General features: G+C 60.2%; 1 protein-coding gene across 5 annotated transcripts in view; it reads right to left on the bottom strand.

The window, feature by feature from the left end:
- Nucleotides 1-4309: 4309 nt before the first annotated feature.
- The window catches only part of NAV1 (neuron navigator 1), a 138342-nt gene continuing 128533 nt past the window's right edge, over nt 4310-14118 (bottom strand). For all 5 annotated transcript variants that reach the window (XM_053912830.2, XM_053912829.2, XM_053912828.2 and 2 more), the window contains 13 exons: nt 12972-13171; nt 12544-12736; nt 12288-12456; nt 11895-11989; nt 11674-11769; nt 11274-11433; nt 10285-10520; nt 9472-9626; nt 9259-9330; nt 8665-8861; nt 8093-8211; nt 6369-6566; nt 4310-5157 (listed from right to left, as the gene is read on the bottom strand). In XM_053912830.2, the coding sequence (XP_053768805.1) occupies nt 5062-5157; nt 6369-6566; nt 8093-8211; nt 8665-8861; nt 9259-9330; nt 9472-9626; nt 10285-10520; nt 11274-11433; nt 11674-11769; nt 11895-11989; nt 12288-12456; nt 12544-12736; nt 12972-13171 (1986 nt within the window). In that variant the 3' untranslated portion in view covers nt 4310-5061. The remainder of the gene's footprint in view (nt 5158-6368; nt 6567-8092; nt 8212-8664; nt 8862-9258; nt 9331-9471; nt 9627-10284; nt 10521-11273; nt 11434-11673; nt 11770-11894; nt 11990-12287; nt 12457-12543; nt 12737-12971; nt 13172-14118) is intronic.

The raw sequence follows: 14118 nt of genomic DNA on the forward strand, positions 1-14118 counted from the left end.
GCTAGAGTCCATGCATTTGAACAGACACTGTTCCTTTTTCAAAGGATTTTGTTCTGCGGCCATGGCCGAGTAGCTCCACATCCAAGTCCTGGTGTGGGGGAAGGAAAATGCACCCAGGGGCTTCGTTTCCGGTGCTGTTCCTCTGTCGTCATGCTGGACTGAGTCCTGAGAGCCAAGCGGAGCAAGAGCAGGGGCCTTCCTGGGACTCTGGAGCCCTACCCCTGTCAGCTGCCCTGGGGAAGGGCTCTGGCCACGTGCTCAGGCCCCCGCTGTACCCTGTGTAACTCACGTGCACAAAGGGCTCAGAATAGACACAAATCATCCAGCAGTCTGGGCGGGCCCTCCGGCTGCTTCCCGTCAAAGCCCCTTAGTTGGCAAGGTGCAAATTGCAAACACCCCCTTAACTCCCTTCTCCAAAAGCACGCATACCTTTCCTTCCTGTGTTAAATGAAAGGAAAAATAAACATAAGGAAGCCTGAGACAGGGGACTTTGAAATTAATGTTAAAGTCTGAATTATCATTGAGGACCTCCTTATTTTGGGTCCCAAAGCCCCTCAGGGTGGGGACTCTGCTATTTGGCTTTTCCTTTAAAACAGCAAATCTCAAATCAATTCTGTGTCGTAATTGCCCCAAGGGCTTGTGAAAACACAGGTTTCTGGGCGCTATCCTGGCATTTTGGGTTCAGTAGGTCTGGGATGGGGCCTGTGAATTCCATTTGTAACAAGTTCCCGGAGCTGCTGGTCTGCACGCACACGAGAGCTGTGGAACCAAGGGACCAAGGGCTCGCCTGCTGCTGTGAGCACTCTGGCCAGGGAAACTTCTCCAGGGAATGCTCCTTAAGAAAAATAGCCAAACCCCCACCCGGGAAGATCCAGGGTCACACAGGTCTAAGTTTCAACTGCACTGGTCTCCCCCAAAGCCTCTGAGTTTTAATTGGTGTCCTCGCTTTGAGATGCTACCGCCTTCCAGTTTACCCTCCTCTTCCCCAGGGCCGGGCTGAGCTGACAGGCACACATGGACCCTGGCTGAGGACAGAGCCTCGTGGTGGCCCCCCGGTCCGTGACCGGGTTGACTGAGGACTCGTGAGTATATGTATTAAATGTTGATTCCATGATAAAGGGCGGAATGCTCAGGCTCTGGCCTTTGGGGGACACAGCACTCCCCGGGGCGCCGTGTGGCCAATGGCCTCTGCAGTGGGACCACGGGCCCGACCCCGTCAGTAGCGATCAGTCTTCCTGAGAGCGGACCACCTTCCACCACTACTTCCATCTCCGTTAGTGACCCCTTGGCCAAACAGTGGGGTTGGCTTGTAGTCTGCTTAGTAGCTTCAGCTCAGCCTGAGGCCCAGGAGCAGGGAAGGAAAAAAGATAGGGCGACTTAAGGTTGGTGACCCAGACTAACTTAGCACCCGAATTGTGCGTAAATGTGTGACTAGCACTGAACCACCTCCTGCCCTAAAGACCAGGGGACCTCCTTCAAGTCTGACATGGGTCCCCCTGCTTCCTGGCTCTCGGGACCACAAACCACTTAGTCACAGGGTATCTGTCCATGGCGCTGAGGTGTCTGAGGAAGACGGGGCTGCTGCCGATTTCTCCCGACTCCTTTTGGAAAACTGCAGGAAATGGGTATCTCAGACCATGGAAAGGGGTGCCCCTGGGAACACTGTGGCCCTTGTCTTGGGGAGCTAGGAAGGCAAACATTATGCCTTGCCAACCGGGAGAACCAGATGCAAGAAATGAAACCCAAACATCACTATTTTGTGTGGAGCGCCTGTGGGGTATGGAGAGATGAGGCGGAAGGCAGGTAATTCCAGACCAAGCGTGCAAACAGCAGGGACTTGGTTGGAGGGTCTCTCCACGGGCCGTGGGTGGCCTCCAGCCCCCCAGTGGTTAGACTCCCTGAAAAAGACGGTGGCAGGTGCATTCAGAGGGACAGATGAGCACCGCGGAGCTGCCACAGGGCCAACAGGTACAATGGTCTAGGGAGGCTCAGAAGACAGGACACGGCAACAGCGAACTGCTCTCGTGACACACACACACACACACAGACATCAGGTCCCGGGTCAGCCTCCAATCACCTAGTGTTTTATTGTTAGTGCCTAGGCAGGGTTCCAGAGACAAATACACCGAACAAAACAGGCTGCTCTCCTTCACCCGGAAGGGAGAGGGACTCTGCTGAGGCGCACCCTGCCTCCCTCCCTGGAGGGTGGCTGTCCCAGCTCGACACTGGGTGCTGGAAGGAGCAAGCACAAACTCTGGGCGAAACAGGCAGAGATACCGTGAAGGTGCCTGTGGAATGGGGATGGAGCTGCGGGATGACCCAGCTCTTGTGTTTCGGGGGACCCCAGGAGTCCCCACCCAGAGGCAGGTGTGCAGGCAGGAGAACGCTGTGGGTTTGCTCTTGCTGTGAGTCCTGGGGCAGGGAGGGGGTTCCGGTCTTCTGCTTTGGAGAAGCCTGGATGGAGGCATAGCACCACGAGGAGGCTGGCCTCCTGCTGTCGCCGCAGGATCGTGGTTCCTCGGTGAGATGACGGGCCCTGCGGGGAGTGGCCTGGGCACAGGACTGTCTGCAGGGTCCAGGCTCCAAGAGGGACCTCGTTGGACAGCAAGGCACCCCCTGGAGGAGAGTGGCTGCAGACCTGGGTGAAATGCAGCCTCCAGCTGAGAGCAGCAGGAGGCAGGTCCGGGAACAGAGAAGAAAGCGCGTACAGTGAGAGACCTCGAGAATCCACCTGCCAAGGATCCGGAGACAATTCGTGGTGGTTCCCATGGTTACAGGGAGACAAGCATCCCTCGGGGGAGCTGAGGCAGTTGGAATGGAGGAAGGGGTGCTCCCTTCCCTTTTCTCAAGTAGCCAGTAACATCCATGATAGAAGGCACTGGCCGGGCAGCACCAGAAGACAGAGAGGTACAGGCTCGGCCGCCCGGTGGGGAGGGCACCGAGTGCCTGAGCCCTGCCACGGGACAGGGGCTGAGGTGGGGGGTCAGAGGAGGCCCGTCCGGTCTTCCTCCCCAGTTAGAACTTCGGGCGCTGGGGCCTCCGCGTCCGCCCAGCGGGGACCATAAGGCAGTGATGTCAGCACCATCCTGGGACGAAGAGCCGCTTCCCACCGCAGAACTGCAGGTGCCACAGCTGAGGTGGCTGGGGGTCTTCACAGCTCACGGACTCAGCAGGGACAGCAGGGAGAGGCTCCAGCCCAGGGGACCCCGCCGCCCGTGGGAGCAGGCAAGGGATGGTACGAGCTACCTTTTAGACCTAAATGATAACATTCTGAAGCGAAGATTCAGACGCACCCACTCCACGGTGGGTGGGACAGAGGGTCCGGGCCAGCAGAGTGGGTGCCTGTGGTCTCTGAGAAGGTCTTGTGCTACTTAGGAGTGTGAAGAGCCGGTGTTGGGGCCCAGGCTCATCCCACAGCCCTGAGGCTGCAGCCTTACCAGGCAGCTCGGCCTGGGTTTGGGCCTGTGGGGCTTCCAGAAATGGCAGGAAGCTGATGTCCATTTGAGAGAAGCAAGGTTCTGTCATCCTTCAGGCCATCGTCATGGACCCTGGATCTTCTGCCCGTAATGCGCCGTGCAGCTCATCGAAGGCTTCTTTCTGGCTGCCTCCTCGGGTTCTGGTTGGGGTTCTGGCTGGGATGCGCAGACAGCCCTGAAGGTCTAGGTAGCAAGGGGAGGGGGCTGCCAGGGCCCAAGTCGCGCCTTCTCTTTCGACTGCTCCCTCGGTGCTTGTCGGACGAAGGCGTGCAGGCTGCCAGACCTCCATGGCTCGGGCGAAGGCCGATCTTTGAGCCTGCTGTTCGGTTTGGGAGTCTCACACTCGTCACAAACAGGAGAGGCCAGCTCGGGCTTTGGATTCCGCGGGGCAAAGCGGCTGCCATCAGGATACCTGGGGTTCTGATTTCCCTTGATTCCACGGTGAAGCTCAGGCCCATCTCCCATCAAGACGGGCACCGGGCCCTCACGCCGGCGGCTGGCTGCGAGCGCCTACACAGAACATGTGCTTTCTCTATAGAGGAAGGTCCCCTCCTCCCGCCGCTGCTGCACCAGGCTGCGTGTCTCCTGTGAGCCCCGAGGGTGCTAAGGACGGATGCCTGGCAGGTACCTTGCTGGTGCCTGCTATGGGCGTCAGACTCTCCGATGAAAACCCACCTGGAAAAGCCAAACCAGCCCCAGAAAGAGCAGCCCAAGCATCTCATGACCGTGTGAGGAGATGAAAAAAAAAAAAAAACCAACCAAAACCCCAAAGAAAAAATGAAAATAAATAGGCAAATGGGAGAAAAAAATAGAAACAAAACAAAAACAAAAACAAAAAATAAAGAAGTAGAGTTTATTGACGCCCACGCATGTGGGATTAGCGGGTGTGGGACAGCTGGCCGTCCTTCTCGGCAGGTGTCATGTGGTTTTGTGGTCTGGCCACTTCTCCGGTAGGCAGCTGTCTTGTCCCTTCTGTCACCCAGGGCAGCCAATGCGCTCTCTACCTGGCACCTGGTTCCCTTCTCCAGCTTCATCTTTTCCTTGTTTTGAAAGCTTTTACAGATTGATTGGAACATCTTTAAAACCACATGCTTCTTTTCCTGGGCTCCACCCAGATCTCGGGGGAGTGTTGTTGGCAGTGGCGACGGGTCGGGAGGGGTCTGCAGAAGTCCTGGGGGCTCCCGCCCCCCTCAGGGCCCCCGCAGGGATGGTCTCTCTCAGAGTTGCTCCTGAGAATTGGTGAGGACCCACTGCGGGCTCGTCTGATGTCGTCCGAACCCTCCCCCGAAAGCCCAGGAGTATGTCACTGAGACAAGAATCAAGGAAAAAGACCCAGCACTGTCTTTTCCCCAAAGTCAGGGCAGGAGGCCAGTTCACGGGTGCAGGGGCACAAGCTCCCAAATGCCACCCCACCAGCCCCTCCGAGGAAGTTCTCGAAGGTGCAGCACCGAGGACCCGCCGGCTTCCTGCGCCTCCTCCCCCTCCCGTGGTGGCTTCACTGGTGAGCCGGCTCGGGAGGGCGGGAAGCAGATGGAGCTGCTGCAGCAGCATCCTGCATTCCGGGGTGGCGGGGACCACCGGACCCTCAGAGCGTCGCCTGGAGGTTGGGGTCCAGGATGGTCTCTCGGTCTGGGGATTCGATGTAGTTGGCAGCCTCCTGAAGCTTCAGCAGCATGGCCATCTAGGGAGGAACGAAAGAGGGGTTCACGAGAGTGTGGACCTGGGTCCTGCCTGCAGAAGGGGGTCGTCAACCACCTCGGTGTGGATCCGAGCCTCGGTCTACACGCGACTCAGGGCCCCGCAGGCAGACGTGGGTCACGGGGGGTGGGCAGCCACAACGGCACAGGCCCTCTCTGAACACACGCTCTAGGAGCGTCCGGGCCCCAGGTGCCCCACGCTGGCACGTGGGGTGGCAAGTGGAACAAGACACCGCTGTGTGCAAGGTGCTGACGCAGTAGAAGGCAGAAGGCCCAGGACTGCCACTCATGCCGGGAGGTGTGTGGGAAGCACTGTCAGGCGCATCAGCCCATAGCGGGACTAGGAGGTCGCTGCGGGCTGCCCCCCAGCTCCCAGACCCCAGCGCTCGGGTCAGGTCTGACCCCGGCAGGGTCTTCCCCTATGTCCCCTGCATCTGTTGCTGCTTCTGGTCTGTGACCCTCCTTCAGCTAAGCCCGGTCAGTACCCTGTTCTGTCTGCCCTCCACCCTACTGACCAAGTCTTCCAACTTAAGCATTTTTACACTTGCTTTCAATAAAGTAACAATTTAAAGAAAAATGTATGATGACCACAGGGGAAGAGGTCCAACTTGAGGGTCACAGGGTTTGTCCCTCAGGTTTTCCTCGTGGACACGCCCACTGCCGCATGGGGCCGACACGAGTGCCATCTCCCCATTTCCGTCTGCATGTCCCCAGTGACTGGAGAGGGGGCACCGCTCTGTTTTCTCTGGCCATTTGCATTCCCTCTGGCCCAAAGCCTGTGGGTGGCCTCTGTCCCCTCTTCCATTTGGAAGTATGTGGGGATGCTTTCTATACTCTAGGTTCAGTCCCCTTGGGTTATGGCGCTGCTGATACCTCCCCCACTCTGTCACTCGCCTCGGCCTGCTCTCTGCAGGGTTCATGAGGCGCCTGGGTGGACGCTGTCCCCAGGCAAAGGGGACAGGCAGCCACAGGCCGCGCTCAAGTGTGTGTCCTGCTGCTGCTCACTCTGCTCAGTGGGCGTTCCTGTCTGGGACCCGCCCGGGACCCGGGTCCTGAGAGAATACCTCCCGCCGGCTCCAGCCCTTGGCCCCCAGGGCTCGGACAGCCAGGGCTCCTGCGGGCCTCACCCAGGCTCGGGCCTTGCGGATGCTCTCCAGTCTCCCCCTGGGGTTGTCTGCAATGCTTGCCCACTCACCAGAGGGTCCGACTCCAGAGAACTCGGGGTGCAGTCTTTGACCGTCCTGTCCTCAGGAGGCGAGGCGATGCTGTGAGGGCCCACGGTGGGTGGGGGCAGGTGGTACAGCTTTGATTGGTCCTGTTGGGCTGACGGCCAGGGGAGCGTGTCCCGGACCCACTCCACGGGGTCCTCCCAAGCGGCTTTCTGCCCGTGCACCTGCAGAGAAGGAGAAGCAGGGTCAGGGGAGAGGGGCCCACAGATCAGAGGCTGGGTCACACCGTCGCCTGAGGGTGCCCACACTTCTCAGTCAAATCCTGATGCTCTGATCCTGTGGAATTTTCTTTGCGTCCCCAGCACGGGAAGTAAGTGGGTGTGAATTGGTAGAAGCACTTTGGAGGACACTTTGGCTGAGTTAGAACGTAACATGCACAACTCTTGAGGCCCCACAATTTCACCTCTCAAGGAGGAAACGCTTCTACTTTAGTAATAACACCTTCAGAATTTATTGGCCGTGTTGAAACAGAGATTATCTGTGTAAAAAGTACTTTTACGTAGCAGCACAATACACCAAGCCAAGTGCTGGAAGCAGCCTAGGTGCCCATCGGTAAATGAGCGGATCAATAAACTGTGGTCCATTCAGGAACACTACGCAGCAGGGAGAAAGGAGGAGCTCCTGCTCTTTGCGACAGAGTGGATGGAACCGGAGAGCATTATGCTAAGTGAAATAAGCCAGGTGGTGAGAGGCAAATACCATATGATCTCACCCTTAACTGGAACATAATCAACAAAACCAACAAGCAAGCAAAACACAGCCAGAGACATGGAAATCGACAACAAACTGACAGTCACCAGAGGGGAGGGGGGAGGGAAATGACCTGGGAAAGAAGGGACGTAAATGAACATGAATGAGGGACCCGTGGACGGGCCAAGGGGTAGGTGGTCATGAGTAGGGTGGGGGAAAGTGGAAAATGGAGACAACTGTGTTTCAACATCAATAAAAAAAAGAGTAAAAAGTAAAAATAAAAGAATGCTTTTACATTACTTTGCAGTAATGATGCAAAATTAAGTGAAACAATGACTTCTGGCATTCGTCTGGCAGACAACATCTCTGGGAATTCACCGCGTCAACAGGACAGACTTGTCACCACGACAAATCACTGTCACGGACAATAGGTGCCCGGTGGGCCCAGCCACGGCGTCATGGCTCGTGAGCACAGGGAGGGGCTCATGTGCTCACTGCACCCTGAGTCACAGGTGACAACAACGGAAGCGGTTTAAGAAAAGTGACATCTTCCTTCTGCACCAAGTCCTTATCTTGCCTCTTAAAAGCCTCTCCACACACTTCCTCATCTTCAGAACAGCCCGGTGACGGGGGCAGAGCCGAGCTGACCGTCCTTTTCACGCGAGGAGGTCGAGAAGGTTAAGGAACTTGGCCGAAGCCACAGTTTTTGCTAGTAATGAGCAAAGGTGATCATAGGGCTTTACTTAACTCTTAGTGCGATTCTTTCTTGGCTTGCTGTGACCCCCAGAGGAGCCCAAGTTTGGTGGGCATGTGGCCCTGGGCAGCACCCGTGCAGCTACTTGCTAAGGGTGGCTTTGTCTGCCCGATGCCCCTGCCTGCCCATCTGGAAGGGAACCTAGCCCATCTCGGTGGCTTGTGTCGACCACGGAGGAAGCCCTCCTGCTTTGGAAGAGGACAGCCAGACCCTGGGGACCGAGCAGAGCCCGAGGGCAGGGCTTACCTTGATCCCGTCCTTGGCCCCCTCCTGCAGGTAGGGGATGATGGAGTTGTTCCACAGGTCTATGAACCAGGTCCGGAAGTCCTCAATGCCGATGGGGCAGGACAGAAAGAAGCAAGGGCCTGCGGAGAAGCGTGAGGCTGTGAGGTGGCTGGGAACCTGGCTGCCCCGGGGACCCGCTTCTGTCTCCCTGACCCTGGGCAGAGGGCTCGGGGACGCCGAGGAGGAAGGGAGCTCAGCTCGGGGAGATGCTGAGATGGCTCCAGCACAGGGGTGTGGACGGCCCGGCTGGCATCCTCCTGAGCAACACGTCCCGGTGGGGGGGGGGGGCGGGGGGCGGGGGGCAGCTACGAAGTCCCCAGGCACCTTCCTTCCTGTTTTCCCGTGATTGTGGGGAAAACACACGGGAGGGGGCCTCGCGTTCTGTGGCCCAGTGCTTCCCCCAAATCACGGCGCTGTGCTGGGGATCTCGTTAATCGACTCAGAGGCTCTGGGTCCAAAGCCACAGCTCCCCCTCGACGCCGGTGGCCGGGGGGCGGGGGGCACCCTGCGGGGGCCGGCGGGGGGCGGCCCACCGATGAGGAAGTCGGAGGTGCTGTGCTTCTCCAGGAAGGTGTGCAGGTGGTACCACAGCCTGGGCACCCAGTCCAGCACCCGCAGCAGCTCCTCCTTATTGGCGTTGACGTCGCCGTCCGACTCCAGCAGCTTCCGCCTCAGGTAGCGAACCAGGAAGCCGTTGGCCGGCTCCACGTTGTTGGAGAAGGTCAGCATCCTAGGCCAGGGCGGCAACGGGGCGCCAGCAGGGGTCAGCCCCTGCCAGTCCGTCCCTCCTCTGGCCGGCCTCCCACCAGCACCCACTCAGTTTCTTCTCAAGCCTCGGCGGGGTCTGCTGAACCTGGGGCGGCTGCCCTAAGGACCTTCTTCGGCCGGCCGGCTCAGGGGGTGCGGGCAGAGAGCCCAACCTGACTGCCCCTCCGAGTTCTGCTGCCATCTCCTCTGCTTGCCCCGGGCCCACCTCCTCCCTGTGACCGACTCGGCAATACACCTATCCTCTCCTCCCAGCCCACAGCTCTGCCCAGTTCTCGGGCCTGCTGCTGCCCACGGCTCTCCGGCCAGGTCCCGGGACACAGCTGCTTCCTAGACTCTGGGGCAGGGATGGAAGTGCTCACCTGAAGCTCAGGTGCAAACCGTGATTGGGTGTCATCTTCACGGGCTGATTCGTCGTCCCTATGATGTAGGGGCTGTGGGAGCAAAGAGCCGAAGGGCTGACTGATGCTCACGAGAACGTGGGCTGCCTGCCGGGTGGGTGCGCCCCCTGGTGGAGGGCGCAGGGCCGGGCCACCCGGGCTCCCGCGCCTCCCACGGCCCCGCCCCCAGCTCACCACTTGTGGTACTTGCAGGTGAGGGCCCCGTTGACCAGCTCGCTGATGGAGCCCGCCTCACTCAGGTCGTCCAGTAGGATCACCAGGGGGACGTCCCCGATTCCTGTGTCCCGGTCTATCTGGTTGGCCAGGTTGGAGAGATACAGCTGCAGGTCCTGCCGCAACAGAAGGAGGGGTCAGCCCTCGGGAGCGGCGGTCCCCCGGAGCGGCCTCACCAGCCCTGCGTCTCCCTGGGGCCTCTGCCCCCCGCCCAGCGCGCCTGACACCTGACCGTAGGGGCAGATGCCACAGATGGATAAACAGGGGTCCCAGGTCTCCAGAGCCACCGTCTTAAGCAGTGGTCCCACACACCCTGAAGTGGTGAACACTAAGCGGATTTTCATTAGTTGGTGCCATCATATCCCCAACCTGGGAGAACTGAGGTCTGATCCCTGAGTGCTGGGGCGTGCTCAGAGACGTCGGGACTTGGCAGGGGACTGTGCAATTGGGAACACTTAATTTTGACAGTTTCCTTCCAGAAAGCCCCAAGCCAGCAAGTGCCCCGGGAAAGGAAGGTGGAGGGAAGGGGAAGGAAGGGCAGGCATGGGATGGAAATGGGGGGATGTGGCTTAGACAGTGGTCAATTGAAGGAGCTTCCCAGGCAGGGGGACAAAGGTCTGGAATGAAAGGAGTGGAAAAGGGGACGCGACAGGGAGGGGGGCAGGAGGGAGACTGAGGCAGAGGCCCTGAAGGGCAGGAGGGGTAGGGGCCTGGGCAAGGTCTGGGGGAGGTTGAGCCCTGAAGGAAGGTGGGCGGGGCTCAGGAGGCGGCCACCTTGCAAGACTGCTGGTGCATGTTGAAGGTGCTGACGATGCCCTCGGTGACCTCGCGGCCGGAGCGCTCCACCAGGTACTCCGCCAGCCGATTGGTCAGGTAGGTCTTGCCCGTGCCGCTGGGGCCCGAGAGGACCAGGCGCCGATGCTTGAGCAGCAGGCTGATGTAATGCTGCATCATAGGCTTGGGGATCAGCGTCTCGAACACCAGGCTGTCCACGCACTTCTCCTTCAGACCTGGAATCCAGCCCCAGAGAGCGTGAGGGCGGGCCCGGGCCCGAGGGCTTTTCCTTCTTTGTGTGGGAGCCCACCGAAAAGCTCGGAGCCCGGGCCCCACAGGAAGCCCCAACCCTGAAGGCTGACCACGTGTGTTGCAGTTTTAGGGAGTGGCTGCGGGTATGGGGGTGACTTGGCAGAAATGTCCCTGAGAGCAAACGTCAGGGCTGGGCCCTATCTTCTCACATCTTGCAGGAGTCGTCCCTTGATATCCGTTATCTGCGGGGGGTTGGATCCCAGACTCTCCTACCCCACCGCCCTCACAGACACCAAAACCCCAGGGTGCTCAAGTCCCGGTATAAATGGCGTAGTATTTGCACGTGACCTACACGCCCTCCTGTGCACCTCAAACCATCTGTGGACACTCTGAATACCTGATACAATGGAAATGCTATGTAAAGGTTACACTGTACCGTTTAGGGAATAATGACGAGAAAAAGTCTGATACAATCACAGGCCTAACTACAAGAAACATGTCAGCAACAACGTAACGTTAAAAAAAAAATTTTATCGCTTCTCAGCCTTTTGGCTAATATCAAGGGTAAAAAGCTTTTCCCATCTGGGTGTGTTGGCATCCAAAGATGTGGAACTGGAACTGGGACCTGGAGGGCGGACCTCACTGTGCTGTAGCTTCTCAGGAATTGGAGCTGGATGAACACACGGTGGGTGCCTGACCACCACCCCCCCCCACCGGGCCACAGAGATACCACTGACCTTTGAGGGACACGGATATGTTAGTGACGCCGCGGCGGCACGGCGGCATCTCTGGGGGCTCCGCATCCAACACCCGCTTCACGTGGCTGATGCTGTAGCCATGGATGGACTCGGTGCTGAGCCCCAGGGTGGAGGCCGGGTCCATCTTGGAAATGTAGTCCTGACAGGAGAGAGGACCAAGAGGACAGTGAGGGACACCGAGGAGACACACGCACAGACGCAAAAGCACGAGGAAAAGAAACATGAGCGGGAACAGAGGCAGGCGGAGAGGGAGGGGCACGTGGCTCTCCCACTTAGCGTCTCTCCACCCGAGACCCAAGGTCCCAGGGCCCCAGTGTCTGTGCGGCTCAGTCGCCAATGGGAGGACGAGCCACCTCTGGGGGAACATGCGTCTCTTTACCTTGAACACCTGGAAAACAGCTTCGTCCAGCACCTTCCAGTCGAGCTTTCCGCTGACCTTGCTGCACCCCAGGAAGAACTCCTGCTGCTTCAAGTCCTGCCAGGCCAGACCAGAAGCACGTGAGCCCCCGGGAAGGCGCCACCAAGGGGAGGGACACCCTGAGGCACCCCGCGCCCAGGTCTCCCTGGGGTGGAGCGTGTGCCGGGGCCCCGAGTGCTCACCCCGCGGATGATGTGCTGCGGCGGCATCCTCACCACCACCCTGAGGGTGGCCTCCTCCTTGGGGCCACTGCTGATGCCGTCCATGGGGGACGGGTCTGCGGGCAGCGAGAGGGACTGTCAGTGGCGGGGCCCCCATCGGCCTCCCCCCCATCCCCTGCGGTCCTCGTCCTTCCCGCCTCATTCTCAAAGCATCCCAGAGGGGACAGTGGCCCCACACCGGACAGCGGCTACAGCCGAGGGGCCAGAGCAACTCCGTGCCTCGTGGTATCTGCCTCGTGTGGCCTCGCCACCTCCTTGGCCCCGGGGAGATGCCACCAGAGTGCGTGGCTTGTGCAACAGTGGGTGGGACTCTGGCCCCCCCCCCCCCCAGACAGGCTCTTCTCCCAAAGGTACCCGTGTCCGTGAGACTCGGGCTGAAGGAGTGGGTGAGCGCCAGGCCCAGCGAGCGGCGAGGGGACGACAGCGCCGACGACCCAGGGACCTGCCCTGGAGCGGAGCCCGATGAGGGGCCAGGGGCGACCTTCAGCCGGTCATTCTCTGCCTTGAGCAGGTCCACCTCCAGCTGCGGCCAGAAGAGACAGGGTAGGGGCGGGGCTGGGCGGCGCTGGGGCCTGGCCTCCCGCTGCAGCTGGGCCCAGCCCCGACTGACCTGCATGTTGTGCATGGTTTCCCGGAGCTGGTCCAGCTGGTGGGCGGAGTTCAGGGCCTCCAGGCGGATGTCCGTCAGCTTCATCTCCTTCTCCCACAGCTCGGAGCGCAGCTCCGACACCTCCTTCTTCTCCGGCTCCTCCTCCTCGCTGGTGGGGAACAGCCGCGTGTGGGGGGCTGGGTGAGCAGGGACCCTGTGGGAAAACGAGCGTCAAACCGGCTGGCTACACGCGGGAATGCAGGTGTCAGGGGGGCCGACCTGCCCTGGGTGCTCAGCAGTGATGGGGACGGCCCACCAGCTGGTCTCAGAGGCCCAGTGGGGGGAGGCCTGTGTGGGCCACTGTATGTCCAGGTGCGAGGGGCATACTGCCAGCTGTGGGAGGGGTTCATGCAGGTGCCAGGCTGGGGGCGGCACAGGCGAGCACTTACTCGGGGGCGTCGACGCCCAGGGAGGATGAGTGGGAGGACTTGCCAGCGGGCGAGGCTGTCTCCGTGGACCCCCCGTGCTGCAGCTTGGGGGACGAGGGTGCCGAGGAGTCGGGGGTGGCAATCTCCTCAATGTCGGAGTAGGAGGATGCCGACTTGGGCCCCTTCTTTATACTGAAGGCTTTGTTGAAGGAGCTTCGAAGCTGGAAGAGAGCAGAACCAGGGAGAGCGGCGTCAGGGACCCCTGTAGAGACTGGAGGCGGGGTCTGGGGCCTCTGAGACAGCTGGCACACAGCAGGGCCTCTGCTGGCTGGGGCGCAGCCTCCCTCTTTAGGGCTTTGCCGTGTTCGTGGAGTAGAAGCAGAGCGGCCTGGAGCTCGGGGCTGAGACAAAGGGGTTCTAGCCTGCTGCTGCCGCAGGCTACAGAATCGTCTGGGGCTTCTCTCCCCTGGGGGAGCTGAGAAACAGAGAAGCCCCCAGAGGTCACAGGGCAGACTTCTCAGCCAGGGATGGCTCAGCCTAGCGGCCTGAGGGTGCAGCCCTGACTGGGCGCACCAATCGGCGTCTCCACGCCCGTCAACCCGAGCCTGACGTGGTGACTTGGGGGAAATCGCAGAGCAGAGCGGCGTTGGGGCTCCTGTGGCGTCTCTGTGCTTGGCACACCCCCAGGCACAGGTGCCTTCCACCGCTTCCACTCGAGGCCCCGAGAACCAGGGACGTGTCCCCGCAGCCCTGGGGACACTACCCTGTGACCGCACGCAGTGTGTCCGTCTTGGGCAGCGATAAGCTTGGGGGGACGGGTCTCGCCCCACGCCCAGCACATGCATCCACATGCACACCACACAGGGACACAGATGGGGGGGCAGCAGGACAGTGAAGGGAGGCTACGGGGGACAAGGGCAAACCGGGCCTTCGGGACAGCAGGAAGGGCAGAGGGGAGGTCTGAGGGGACACTTCTGAGTGTGTCCCCAGGGTTGTCTGGTGATGGCAGGGGCTGGCGGGGGTGAGTGTCTGGGTCCCTGCTCAGGCAGACGAGGACGACCACCCACGTGGCCACAATGGGGGATGAGGGCAGGGTACGTGCGCAGTGAGTGGGAGGACGTGGGCCGGGAGTCTGTCCTCCGTGAGCACACAAGGCCAAAAGTGCCGC

Source organism: Desmodus rotundus, chromosome 10 (assembly GCF_022682495.2).
Source record: "Desmodus rotundus isolate HL8 chromosome 10, HLdesRot8A.1, whole genome shotgun sequence".
In the NCBI taxonomy this organism is placed as follows: domain Eukaryota; kingdom Metazoa; phylum Chordata; class Mammalia; order Chiroptera; family Phyllostomidae; genus Desmodus; species Desmodus rotundus.